The sequence below is a fragment of the Electrona antarctica genome (genome assembly GCF_951216825.1).
Source record: "Electrona antarctica genome assembly, chromosome: 9".
Classification (NCBI taxonomy): Eukaryota; Metazoa; Chordata; class Actinopteri; order Myctophiformes; family Myctophidae; genus Electrona; species Electrona antarctica.
Window position 1 is genome coordinate 10,227,717 of NC_136790.1, and position 14,643 is coordinate 10,242,359.

Here is a 14,643-nt window from a genome sequence, read left to right on the forward strand (position 1 = left end):
TCCTTTTGTTTCATTGTTTGCTATGCTTGCTGTGTTTTTGTTGTTTTGTTGTTTTGTTGTTTTGAATGTTATGTTATCTACAGTATGCTGCTGCATTGTCTGAAGGAAGCCAAACAACAATAGGTTTTTCTGTACACAAGATGTAACAATAAAGTACAACCTTGAAACGTGAAGCTGCATGCATGCTACAGGTGAGGAGAGTTCAGTATGGCTTGAGGCTAGTAAGACCACATCAGGAGAGAGCTGCCAGAGCCTCATGGAAGGCATAGCCTGTTAGCAGTAACTCAAGTTCCTGTTTTGTTGTTTTTCTTTAGTGTCAAGTGCAAATTTATGTTTCTTATTTTTTGGAACATTGTTTTGACCAGTCTTATAATTTATTTTTGTATTTTGAAGTCGGCTTGCACTGTTTGTTGATTTGTTCCTTTGAGAGGTAATTAAAATGACCCAAAACTGTGCTGGTGGACCCGTCAACTTTTTGGAGCCAACAGTGCCGTTGACCTAACCTGACTCCGCCAGATGGGGCAGCAGAGAGTACACTGGGTTCCCCCCTCCTGCTCCCATCTGGGAACTCTCAGGCAGACTTGATGCCCGGCCACAAAACGGCCTGGCCAATCAGCTGCCTTGATCCCGTCTATAGCTGCTGCTGATTGGCCAGGCCGTTTTGTGGCCGGGCATCAAGTCTGCCTGAGAGTTCCCAGATGGGAGCAGGAGGGGGGAACCCAGTGCACTCTCTGCTGCCCCATCTGGCGGAGTCAGGTTACCGTTGGCCAGCCTTTCCACAATGTTCATCTGTACTCTCTCTACTCTCCTCCCTTCATTCCTCCATTCCAATACATGGTTTATTATCATATTAAGGTAGAAACAGCATTGAATTTGATGAAAATATATTGCATTTTCATCAAATTCAATGCTGTTTCTACCTTAATATCTGATACCCAGTCTGATTGTTTGTTTGAAGGTGTGGTCTTTAGTGAAGTATATATTTCCAGACCCTTAGATTCGACTAGCCCCTAGACATGTTTTCTTATCTATTTAAAAATGTACTTTTTGGTCATATTCCTAAAATATTTTCTTGTTGTTTGTTGTGTCATATCATGTACAGTACTATCCATACTATCCTTCACTATAAATCCGCCTACTATCCTACTGCTATAATATACTGACAATGTACGTACATATTATACTATCCTCTACTGTCCTCATCTGTTTTGCTCCTCAGTGGGTTGACCAATCGATCAAAACATGCACGTGGGCATTGATTAGTGGCATATGCAGAGTGAGGAAGACGGTTATTTTCACATTTCCCAAATTGAAGCTGTTTATTAGATATAAAAACTAATTCAATATAAAAATGGGATTGTGGTGCCTCTGCCAGTTAGTACATGTGATTGTATAGGCACACAGACCTAACTGTGACTACTGTGACTCATGCCACCGCTTCTATTCCTTCTTCACTGTACAGCCATAGCAGAAATGCTGCTAAAAATACCTGTGGGGGGTGAACCTGAAATTGGGGTCCCTCTGGGGTTGTTGCCATAAGGCTATAAGGCCTGCTGACATGGTGTGAACTGGTCATTTGGCTCACATCAGGACAGAGCCTGCTGCTGCTACAAGGGACCGCTGTCTCTGTAGCTGTAGGCTACAAGTCTATCTTTACACCAGGATGTGTAATACATAGCCCACTATTTAGCTTCATTTCCATGGCTCTGATGTGTTCCATCTGTCATTAATATGATCCCTGCACACGAAACAACACAAAACAATCTTCAGCGCCAAGAGAGCCTAGAGGCAAACATACTGCACTGCACACCAGTGATTCTCAACCCTTTTCATTTCAAGGACCCCCAGTTTGATAGGCATCAGGCCACGGACCCCGCCATTTGATCCGATTTGTATCTCTATCTCTGGGACCCCAATCTACACTGTTAAATCTTCATTGTCAATTGAACTAAGTGTTCAAATGGAAAGAAATAAGGGTCTAATTCGGTTACATTTCTACACACTCTGAGTTACAGGCCCATAAGGGTCCATTTGGTCGCTAACTATCTATTAAATGGTATTTTTTGTGGCTTTCACCTTTTTATTTTTTATAGAGGGACAGACAGTAGGCTGACAGGAAATGGGGGAGTGACATGCAGTAAAGGCCATCGGGAGTCGAACCCGCGGCACACTGACAGACTCGGACTACCGGCCAAGGTGCCTGGACCGCTGAGCCATGGCCCAGGCTAACTATCTATTAAACTACTATTTAACCGGGAACTTCCTGGACCCTACCAAGGACTGCTGAGAGTCGCCATATTCTTGACTGTGATTGTATGAACAACTCTGTGACTCAAGCCTGTAGCTTCTTCAGCGTAATGTTGCGCAAAACTTTCTTGCCAGAGCATAAAATTGCCTTCAGAAGTTCAAATCGGTTCAGCGCAGAAGACATGTTATTGTTGGGTTGAAAGCAAGCACTGTTCTAATGACAGTGTCAACAGAGGCAGAACACTGTTCTAATGACAGTGACAACAGAGGCAGAACACTGTTCTAATGACAGTGACAACAGAGGCAGAACACTGTTCTAATGACAGTGACAACAGAGGCAGAACACTGTTCTAATGACAGTGACAACAGAGGCAGAACACTGTTCTAACGACAGTGACAACAGAGGCAGAACACTGTTCTAATGACAGTGACAACAGAGGCAGAACAACACTGTTCTAATGACAGTGACAACAGAGGCAGAACACTGTTCTAATGACAGTGACAACAGAGGCAGAACACTGTTCTAATGACAGTGACAACAGAGGCAGAACACTGTTCTAACGACAGTGACAACAGAGGCAGAACAACACTGTTCTAATGACAGTGACAACAGAGGCAGAACACTGTTCTAATGACAGTGACAACAGAGGCAGAACAACACTGTTCTAATGACAGTGACAACAGAGGCAGAACACTGTTCTAATGACAGTGACAACAGAGGCAGAACACTGTTCTAACGACAGTGACAACAGAGGCAGAACACTGTTCTAATGACAGTGACAACAGAGGCAGAACACTGTTCTAATGACAGTGACAACAGAGGCAGAACAACACTGTTCTAATGACAGTGACAACAGAGGCAGAACACTGTTCTAATGACAGTGACAACAGAGGCAGAACACTGTTCTAACGACAGTGACAACAGAGGCAGAACACTGTTCTAATGACAGTGACAACAGAGGCAGAACAACACTGTTCTAATGACAGTGACAACAGAGGCAGAACACTGTTCTAATGACAGTGACAACAGAGGCAGAACACTGTTCTAATGACAGTGACAACAGAGGCAGAACACTGTTCTAACGACAGTGACAACAGAGGCAGAACACTGTTCTAATGACAGTGACAACAGAGGCAGAACACTGTTCTAATGACAGTGACAACAGAGGCAGAACACTGTTCTAATGACAGTGACAACAGAACACTGTTCTAATGACAGTGACAACAGAGGCAGAACACTGTTCTAATGACAGTGACAACAGAGGCAGAACACTGTTCTAATGACAGTGACAACAGAGGCAGAACACTGTTCTAATGACAGTGACAACAGAGGCAGAACACTGTTCTAATGACAGTGACAACAGAGGCAGAACACTGTTCTAATGACAGTGACAACAGAGGCAGAACAAGCAGCAAGAGAGAGGAAATATGAGAGAACTACAGTATACAACATCACCAAGAAGCTGGCGGGAAAGTACAGCAAACCAGAATGACCGGTGAAGGACAAAGAGGGAAGACAGACAACAACGGGACATGAGCAAGAGGAGAACAGATGCATGGAGTATTTTAAGAACCTCTAAACTGGCCAGCACCACAGAACCCACCAGACATCAGGCTGACATGGACCTACAGTAGCCTGCAACGGCAGTGCAACGCACCAACCATGGAAGCAGCTGAGAAATGGAAAGGATGCAGGACCAGAAAACATTCCCGTGGTCAGATCTAGAAACCACGGTGATGATGTTTCATCCACTCTTCATGAACATATGGGAGGAAGAAGTGCCAGGAGATTGGAATCAAGATTCCAAAGAAAGGCGACCTTATAGCAACTGCGCAAATTATGCAGCGCACATTACAATGAGATCTGGCAGAGCACTTCTGGAGGTGGTCTGGCTCACGTCATTCTGATCGAATCTCCAAGAAAGTCAGACAGGTACGCGAGGATGAGATTTGATCGTTCAGTATCCAAATAAGATAACATATCATATCCAGATGCAGATAGTATTTTAATGCAAGGTGTAAATGAGATTTGGAGTCCCCCGGGAGACGGAACACAAACGTACAAAAGACTATTTTGAATTTAGCCAGTAAAGCCCTATTTTAAAAAATAGCTGATCTACAAAATGTTTAGCTATGAATTATCATTATCGTTATCATTAGTATTATTTTATAACATTTTAAAGCCTAAACTCTAAGAAGTGTACAGAAAGTGTTCACACTTTCTGTACTGTATGTCAATTCAAAGAATTGACCTATTCCTCAGTCTCCAGTTTGTGGAGATATAAGGTGTACAACAGAGAACACACAGGGACCCAGCTGTGCCAGTCCCTCATGTAACCATTCCATCGTTCAGGGTTGTTCAAATTAGTTTGAACGTGGCCATGCAAGCAGCACATTATTAAGAGTAAAGACTGCTCTGAGGGGTGTGTGTTACTGTGTTCCGCATCATTTATCAAACCAAAGGCAATTTGGCAAGTGTTCTCCACTGAGACCAGCACACTCTTTTTGTCCCTTCATTTCAAATTAAACAAGAGTCTTGGAGACTTCAACAACAACACACTAAATGTGCATCTGTGTGTATCACGATTCTCGAGACCCACCTGCCCGACCGACCGGCTTCTAACACAAATTCCCATTCATGGAGCTCTGGTTTCATAGACTGGCCTGGACTCCATATTTGGGCATGCCTGACACAGGACTCCGTATGGGCATAAAAGGGACACAGACAGATACATAAATCTTCATATATGGGCATAAAAGACAGACTTGTTCCCGCTTTTCATTGTTCCCAAGCAGGCTGGTGGCACCAAGCAGGCTGGTGGCACCAAGCAGGCTGGTGGCACCAAGCAGGCTGGTGGCACCACTCTAGTTTAACCCATTGTTCCCAAGCAGGCTGGTGGCACCACTCTAGTTTAACCCATTGTTCCCAAGCAGGCTGGTGGCACCACTCTAGTTTAACCCATTGTTCCCAAGCAGGCTGGTGGCACCACTCTAGTTTAACCCATTGTTCCCAAGTAGGCTGGTGGCACCACTCTAGTTTAACCCATTGTTCCCAAGCAGGCTGGTGGCACCACTCTAGTTTAACCCATTGTTCCCAAGCAGGCTGGTGGCACCACTCTAGTTTAACCCATTGTTCCCAAGCAGGCTGGTGGCACCACTCTAGTTTAATATAACTTCACTTTCTCTCTACAGGCACAGTCTCACCAACAACAACAGACATCTGGCTTTTTTGCCAATTTATGCCCCTTTTCCGGCGCAATGTATATGAGAGAGCTTCTGATTCTAGGGGAAGAGGAAATAATCACTAGCATCCCTATTCTGAGCATGTCATAATGGGCGAACGCCACGCTATGAGCTTGTAGATTATTTTGGGCCAAGTATAGACGCCTGGGGAACACCAGTCAACTAAGTATATATAATTGAAGTGGCTAAGTAGACCATGGTCTAGACTGCAGGTGATTACAACTGTGATTTTATTCAGGCGTTCTCTTCCAAACCTGCCCTTTCTTGGGTCTCATTCAATGAAATTGATTCCATTGCACCCACCCACTGGTGTCTGGTAAGAAAATATCTTCATGGAGATTCAAATGATATGGCCTCAGACGTTCTACAATTGTCAACTTGTCTCTTCTCTAACGTTTCTTCCCACAGACTCTGACAACTGCTATCCTCAAGGGAGTGAATACATTGGTTAGACATACTAACGGTCCGACAGGCATTAGTCTGACAACACCGTCACTCCCGACATGCGTGGCCGGTTACAACTAACCCACGGCGGGTTCAAACTCACCCGCGGCGGGTTAAAACTCACCCGTGGCTTCCGACATGTGTGGCAGGTTAAAACTAACCTGCGGCAGGTTAAAACTAATCCAGGAACCTCTGTCTGTCTGTCTGTCTGTCTGTCTGTCTGTCTGTCTGTCTGTCTGTCTGTCTGCCTGCCTGTCTGTCTGTCTGTCTGTCTGTCTGTCTGTCTGCCTGCCTGCCTGTCTGTCTGTCTGTCTGTCTGTCCAAAGTCCAAAGTCCAAAGTCCAAAGTCCAAACCAAACTCTCCCAGGTAATAGTCTACCAAATTAACACATGTATTCCATGAAGACTAAAGACTAAATAAGTGTTGTACAGTAGGTGTTACCACTTGCAATCATGCTTCAGTAAGAAACCACTGCAGGCGTATAATTATAAATCACAGCAATGATTTCAGCTGCCTAAACAGTCCCTGCCTAAACAGTCCCTGCTTCAGTTATGTTGTGAGGAATGTATTTAATTAATTGGGAGAAACAGATAGATAAAGTAATATACTGTATATGTGCTTGTCGGGTAAGTTATAGAACTTAATAGGAAACGTTGGGTATAATAGCCTTACAACTCATTCCTTTATATAACCTTTATTAACTAGTAAGACACAATGAGACAGGGTCTCTTTTTCAACCATGAACTAACTGGCCAAGAGGCATAAAAAGTCAGGCCATGTATGAGAAATGACATCAGTGCTGTAATGTAATGGGCCTTCTGATTAATAAAACATATGAATTCATCTTCCAGATAGTCCTAAAAGTCTTAAAAGAAATATTCGCCTCTTTTAACCCATTTAGGCCTGACCTCAAAATTTAAAAAAAAATCTTCTAAATCCTCCAGTTTTCTGAAATAAATATTTTCACAATTTTTCAAAAATAGCAGACCTACAAGCTCGTAGCGCGCCACTCGGTGGCGCGCTATGAGCTTGTAGATCTGCTATTTTTCAATAGCTAAAGCATAACATAATGCTAACACCAAAAGGGGTTCCTGCCCAAAATGGGTTAAATCTCATCTCATACTGTAGGCCTATCGATTCCATCCTCACAAATGCTCACCATAAGAAGATTAATTGACTTAAGAAATAATGATTTATTTATAATAAAGGATTTAAGAAATAATGGAAAGTTGGAAACTAAAGCCTTTCTCTTCCTGGGACATTAACATGATAAACTAGTAGCCATGGTTGTTGCCTCAATAACACATTTATTTTGTTTAATATAGTAGGCCTATAAAATTAGTCAAATCAGTCATTGCCTGTTTTATGTTGTAGCCTACTGTTTTGCCTGGACCACAATGGAAATAATGTCACTGACGTGATGGTGTTTATATTATATCCTTGACATTTCCCTGAGAAGCATGTAAACATGTGTTTTCATTTGAACCATGATGACGTCTAATACATCAAAGCACCATCGATGATGTCATCAGCAGGTAGGTTTTCCAACAATCCATAACCCACCCGGAGACTCGCAGTACAGACAAATGGTACTAGTGAGGACCGATATACTCTAGTCCACTGGTTCCCAAACAGTGGGTCGGAACCCATTTGTGGGTCGCGGTCACATTTTTATGGGCCCTTTCTTGTTTTTAATGATTATTATTTTGAAACATAAAAAAAAAAAAACATTCCCAAAAAAGGATTTTCATGAATTAAAAACAATTGCATGAAGAAATCAAAGAAAAATGTAAGACATTCCATAAATTAGAAAACAAATGTTTAAGAAGTAGTGAAAATAGCTGATCTACAAGCTCACAACGCGGCGCGAATGACGTCGCATTGTGAGCTTGTAGGTCTGCTATTTTCACCAGTTTGGGTCCCGGGCATGATCTCTTTTGGGTCACAGGCTAAAAGCTTTACACTGCTCTAGTCTACTGTATGAAGACATGAAAAAGGTTGTTCCTTGTTTTAGTCATTATAGTCAAACATTTGCAAACATTTTAGAAATAATCATTTAAAATCGTTTAGATCAGAGTCCCAAAGAAAAAGGAAATGGTTCCATTTTGTACACTCTCATAATAACAGACCCATTTGAGTACCCTGTTGAGAGACACTGATTGCATTCATGCAGAGATGGGTCTCACCTCGTAGTAGCTCTGAACAGCGTTGATGAAGGCCTCGTCAGCAGCGATTTGGGTCTCTCCATTCAGGAACGCCGTGAAGCGCTCTTTCACCGTCTGCAAATTCTGCTTACTGATCTGAAGAACATGGAGACAAACAGCAGAGAGATGAGCAATCAAGGTCTCATTTTGGTGTCAGTTTGCCATGTACAACGTGGGCATCTACAGTAGTACACGCTTATATTCAGCAGCATGACGTGGGCATCTACAGTAGTACACGCTTATATTCATCTAGTACACGCTTATATTCAGCAGCACGACGGGGCATCTACAGTAGTACATCTACAGTACAGTACATCTACAGTAGTACACGCTTATATTCAGCAGCATCTACATAGGGCATCTACAGTAGTACACGCTTATATTCAACGTGGGCATCTACAGTAGTACACGCTTATATTCAACGTGGGCATCTACAGTAGTACACGCTTATATTCAACGTGGGCATCTACAGTAGTACACGCTTATATTCAGCAGTACATCTAGTACACGCTTATATTCAGCAGCACGACTCGCAAAGTGTAAGACGGGAGTCAGTGCCTTAATTGAACCCTTGTAAACAAACAACAGAGTAAGATTGACTGATAGCAAGTAAACATCAAACCTATCTGTGTAAAAAAATAAACTAACAAACTATCTACATAAATAATATCTAAAGCAGTATTGAAACAGGGATCATTTGAACATCTCAAAAGTGTTGGACCCACCCATCTGAACAATTAACACAGCCACGTTGTTATCCAGCCTAATCTCACAGGAAATAGTATATGAACGAAATTGCAATTCTAAACCTAAAACCTAAAAGTCCGTTAGTGTTTGATGGAGGCGTGGCTTTCACAAACACGGAAGTGCAATTTCCCCACGGCTGGTTCGGGCTGGGTGAGTTCGGGTTTTATATTATTTACTATTCTCAAGTTGGGTAGAGACGGCGCCCCTCCGTCATTGTCTATGGGGAGGTATTTCAGTGTAATTGTCTATGGGGAGGTATTTCAGTGTCATTGTCTATGGAGAGGTATTTCAGTGTCATTGTCTATGGGGAGGTATTTCAGTGTCATTGTCTATGGGGAGGTATTTCAGTGTCATTGTCTATGGGAAGGTATTTCAGTGTCATTGTCTATGGGGAGGAATTTCAGTGTCATTGTCTATGGGGAGGTATTTCAGTGTCATTGTCTATGGGGAGGTATTTCAGTGTCATTGTCTATGGGGAGGTATTTCAGTGTCATTGTCTATGCGGAGGTATTTCAGTGTCATTGTCTATGGGGAGGTCATTTCAGTGTCATTGTCTATGGGGAGGTATTTCAGTGTCATTGTCTATGGGGAGGTATTTCAGTGTCATTGTCTATGGGGAGGTATTTCAGTGTCATTGTCTATGGGGAGGTATTTCAGTGTCATTGTCTATGGGGAGGTATTTTAGTGTCATTGTCTATGGGGAGGTATTTCAGTGTCATTGTCTATGGGGAGGTCATTTCAACTGACTTTTGGCTCTATTAGTCGTTTATCTACGGAATTGCAATTTGGTTCATGTATACTTTACTATATTCTCTGAGATAGGGTTGTGTTATCGGTGGTCAGGTGGGTGGGCCGGATGTACTTTCAGCGCATGTACGATTTTGTCCCGTTCCGGCTTTGATCAATGGAACTATCATAGTATATACTTTTCATTGATTTTGATTTTGTGATTTTGAATACTTAACAAGTGCTACTTTAGAAGGCGAAAAGTTTGTTGAAAGATCAATGTATGAGATTAGTACTTTGAATTTTTGTACTAATACAATAGGTTTCCCAGTCCACTCCAAAACAAAGTAATACAATAGGTTTCCCAGTCCACTCCATAACAAACTAATACAATGTTGCAGAGTTGCCCGCCCCCCCTCAGCTAATTGGTCATCTGTCAGTCACAGTGGGGTGAGAGAGAGAGTAGAGTTTCTGCTGGAATGAGATTCTCATTCCAGCAGAAACTCTACTCTCTCTCTCACCCCACTGTTTTCCACCAGCATCGATGGCAGACAGATAATTAAGTTAGTCATCACGGACCCCAATCATAGCCCTTCCATAAGTCAGTCCCCTGATGCAATTACCAGCCTCCATTTCATGCTGTGATTTGGTCCGCCCTGCTCTGCGCTGCAGCCACTTTCTGTTCACCAAGCAGAGAGCAGAGAAGAACCCTGACTCAGTGCCTCATGTTAAAGCAACTCTGGAGATAATAATAATAACACACACAGCAAACTCTTCACATGTAAAACGATACCTAACCCCTAGGCCTCATTCACACGTACCAAACACCAATCAAGCAATGTTTGGTCGTTTTTTTGTTTTTTTGGGCCACCACAATGCTTTTCCAATGGGAGTCACATGGTTTGATCAAACATTTGTGTTTGATGGCTGATTGCTGATTGCTCCCCCCTCATCAAACAAAAATGTTTGGTCAAACCATGTGACTCCCATTGAAAATGAATTGGAGCAGCAATCAAACAGCAATCAGACATCGCACACGGACTGAACATTTGTTGTGTAGGTGTGTACGAAGCCCTAGTATCCTCCTTCTGGGCACTGCATAGGCACACATTCTGCAAAAATATGTTTTTTTTATTTTTTATTTAACCAGTAAAAACACATTGAGACAGCGTCTCAAGTGGGAACTGGCCAAGAGGCAGAAATAAAATTACACTTCAATACCACATCTTCAATGTTACATTTTGGACCAGCAAATACAACATCCAGAATACATCTTACAGTACCTATGAATAAATACAAAAAGTCCCCAGTCCTACTATTTAGTAGCAGGGCAAAATACACCATCTACACGATCTGAACCAATAAATAAATAAATAAATAGGCATGAACATAGGCTAGTACATATCCAAACATGTGCAGGTGTTGGACTGTACATCAAAGATGATCCTTTTATAAATAGACGATCATTCGGCCAAAAAAGCACATCTACAACTTAAGACCACAACGAGTCGCATTCCGGTCTGAGCTTGAAGAATGGATATTATTTTCGGTGAAGACATTTGGTGTGATGTTTCAGATCCCATTCCGATTGTCTGTATGGCTCACTTACAAGGTCTGCAGGCCCTGGGTAGGAAACCCGAGGAGTGCACGTCTCTAGTTGGTGAATGTGTGCTTACGGCGCTCAGTAAAGCTGCTTAAGTGGTACTGCAATTTAAAGCAACGTGAGAGTGGCAAACCTCAGTTCCCCCGGGAAACGAGTAGAAAACAACTATTTTGTCTGCCTGCTGTCTGGGCATTTTACGGCGGAGGATTAAGCTGATTGACATACTCGTTTTTTGGAGGCATTTAAAGAGGACACGCTGATCCCAGAGAGTTAGCCCAGAGCTGGATATGGTATTCATCTCCATGGTAACTGTTGCATTTCATTCCCTGATACGATGCTAGTCTGTGCCCAGGATGAGCATGTGTTTTAGATGTCCCCAGGGGGAATGTGACAACGGTAATGTTGACAAGAGTACCGGTAAGGGACGTGATACAAGACAGTGCAGGGACTGGAGGCAGCGAAGACGGCTTTGCAGGGAGTGGCTTCACCACTGAAGGCAGATAATAAAGATTGAGATAATAAAGCTTAATTTAGACCGGACATTCTTTTCTTTTTCTTTTTCTTTTTCTATTATTATCATTATCATTATCATTATCATTATCATTATCATTATCATTATCATTATTATTTTATAAATAACTTTAGTTGATGAAGTCTGAATTAGGGTTACGTGCAGCAGCTAAGGCAGGGGTTCTCAACGTTTTTGGCCGGGGACCCCCGGAAATGCTTTGGCAATGTCTCGGGACCCCCGCCCCGCCCCCTCCCGACCCCCAATATAAATTGACTGCTACAATAACCTTAAACCATTTTGGGCGGGAACCCCTTTTGGTGTTTTAAGCATTGTTATAATTTAGCTATTGAAAAATAGCAGATCTACAAGCTCATAGCGCGCCACCGAGTGGCGCGCTATGAGCTTGTAGGTCTGCTATTTTTGAAAAATCGTGAAAATAAAAAATAAAAAATAAAAAATGGCGACCCCCCCGAGGGGTCGCGACCCACGGGTTGAGAACCCCTGAGCTAAGGGACTGGAGAAGATGAGAAGGTTTTTACTGTGTATGTGTGATTGTATGTCTGTCAGGCACGTATGTATGTGTATGTCTACTGGTTGGGAAGGTTTCTTGTGGGAACACTCAGCTCAGATTTCCTCAGATGTATAACATTTCAGCTCCTTTATTTCCCTGCTAAAGTGTGGTGAGAGCTATTCATTAAAACACTTATTTTGGAGGCTTTCTTCACCCTCCCAATGACTGATTGTGGGGGTTAGCAGAGATGGAGTACTTGTAGAGAGGCTGGGGAATTGGGAATTGGCTATACTAAATTGGGACTTGAAGGGGAGAAAATGTTTTTTCTTTTGTCTTGAAGGGGCATGTTTTGCACAATAACAGTCTTTTCATTATGTCTGCCCACGATCTCTGTGATTCATACAGTAGGCTACGTTTGTTTACCTCAGTCACTGATACTAAAATCTGATATTTTATTTATTTTTTCTATGAACCTGTGACTTGACACCCATACTGTTATAAAACGGAAATAAAAAGATTTTGAAAAGAAAATAAAACACGTATTTTGACCATGAATGAATTTAAAAATGTATAAATGAAACAGTCACTGACTGCATTTCCCCAAAGCCTCAAATGGAGATGTGCCTGATGGCGAGGAATGGGTTGAGATTCCCTCTCCCCCTCCCTCTCTCTCTCTGTCTCTCTGTCTTTCGCCAAACCTGGTCATATCTATCTATTATATTATGTGGGACACATAACATAAAGTTGTTTGCATGTATTCTGCACATCACCTGTAGCCCAAAATGACCCTTTAATGCACAAGCCTCGCCCTCCCTGCTAGACAACTGTGCTGCCCCTGGTTACTGTTGCTGCCGACAGCAACAGCAGGATATGCAGATTACCGCTCGTTTAATAAGGGTCAAAGGTCCGCTCAAATCCACACTAGCCAGCTGTTTTCTGTATGTTTATTTGCCTTACGTATGTCATTAATCTAGGAAATGTGTGAAATATTATATTTTGTGATGTATTATGTGTGTGATTGAATGATTTGTTTGTTTGATTTTTTTTTTCTTCTTCACAGTATGCAGAATGGGTACATTTCAAATGAAAAGTCAAATCAAAAGCATGCAGAGACAATGCTCAAATTCAATTTTACTGCATGTTTTCAATATGAAATCTTCAATCTATAATTAATAATGCATATTGCATATCTGACCAGAATTGACGGATCGAACCTCGAAGCTCAGAAAACGGAGCATGTACATAAATAGAACAGCACAGAAATAAACACAGGAAAATGATCATTAGGCGCGTAACATTTAACATGTACGCGCCAGCTAGTCTGGAGATATGTCTGTGCCTTCAGGAGACTGTGAGAAGACAAATAGATATTTCTACATTATTCCATTCTCCCTGGACAAAATGTTAGCATAATGATCTACTGATACACAGTACTATTAATTTAACTCTGACCCAAACCCATAAATCCAGCATTAAATTAGGCGCCTGAGGCAGGGAGTGCCTGCCCACCACGGCAGAGGTTGTGGGTTCAGATCCACCGGGGTGCATGCTTTGGGTGCATGTGTTTGTTACTAACAGTCCTACAGTCATTAGTCCGACACCGACACCCCACCCAAAAACCTAACCTCACAAGAAGCCATGGATTACTTTTAACCTGCAACGCATGTCAGAGTGCTGCGGATTAAAACTCGCCCGTGGCTCCTGACATGCGCGGCAGGTTAAAACTAACATGTGGCAGGTTAAAACTAACCTGTGGCTCCCGACATGCGTGGCAGGCGTATATCTATTCTACGAGCATAGACATGGTAACGCCCCGCCTGCCTCTGATTGGCCTACCGACACTGCCCGTCTTGCCTGTCCTCCGAGATTAGTACAAGAGAATGGCAAAATGCGACAGTAACTTGTAACTTTAATTTTTGTAGAAGAGGCAAATATTGTTTGTGCTGTTTGCTTTGATTGAATAATTGATTGAACACGTATGTACTATGATTTGATTTGGCTGTGTTCTAAATTAAAGTGTTAGTGTTGATTATCGTGTATTAAAAAGAGACCTTTTTACACTACAATAATGTTTCAAGTTTACACATAAACAGGCCAACGGCATAAACAATATTAGTTTGCCTCTTCTACAAAAATAGAAGTTGCTGTCGCGCGTGCCAAGCTGTCATTCTCTTGTATTAGGCTATATATCGTACTATTATTTATTTATTTCCCACCACAGAGTAACCTCGCGGCAGACTATCCAGCATGTATCTTCCACCTCAGAGGAAACTCTGGTAAGGCCGGCAGTGTCGGTAGGCCAATCAGAGGCAGGCGGGGCGTTACCATGTCTATGCTCGGACGTATAAAAGATATACGCGCGTGGCAGGTTACAACTAACCCGCGGCAGGTTAAAACTAACCCGTA

The 14,643-nt window shown here is 42.5% G+C and overlaps 1 protein-coding gene across 1 annotated transcript in view; it reads right to left on the reverse strand.

The window, feature by feature from the left end:
• The window catches only part of cadpsa (Ca2+-dependent activator protein for secretion a), a gene marked incomplete at both ends in the record, with an annotated part of 161,672 nt that overhangs the window by 115,466 nt on the left and 31,563 nt on the right, over positions 1–14,643 (reverse strand). The window contains one exon of the mRNA XM_079509744.1: positions 8,122–8,235. Coding sequence (XP_079365870.1) covers positions 8,122–8,235 — 114 coding nt within the window. The remainder of the gene's footprint in view (positions 1–8,121; positions 8,236–14,643) is intronic.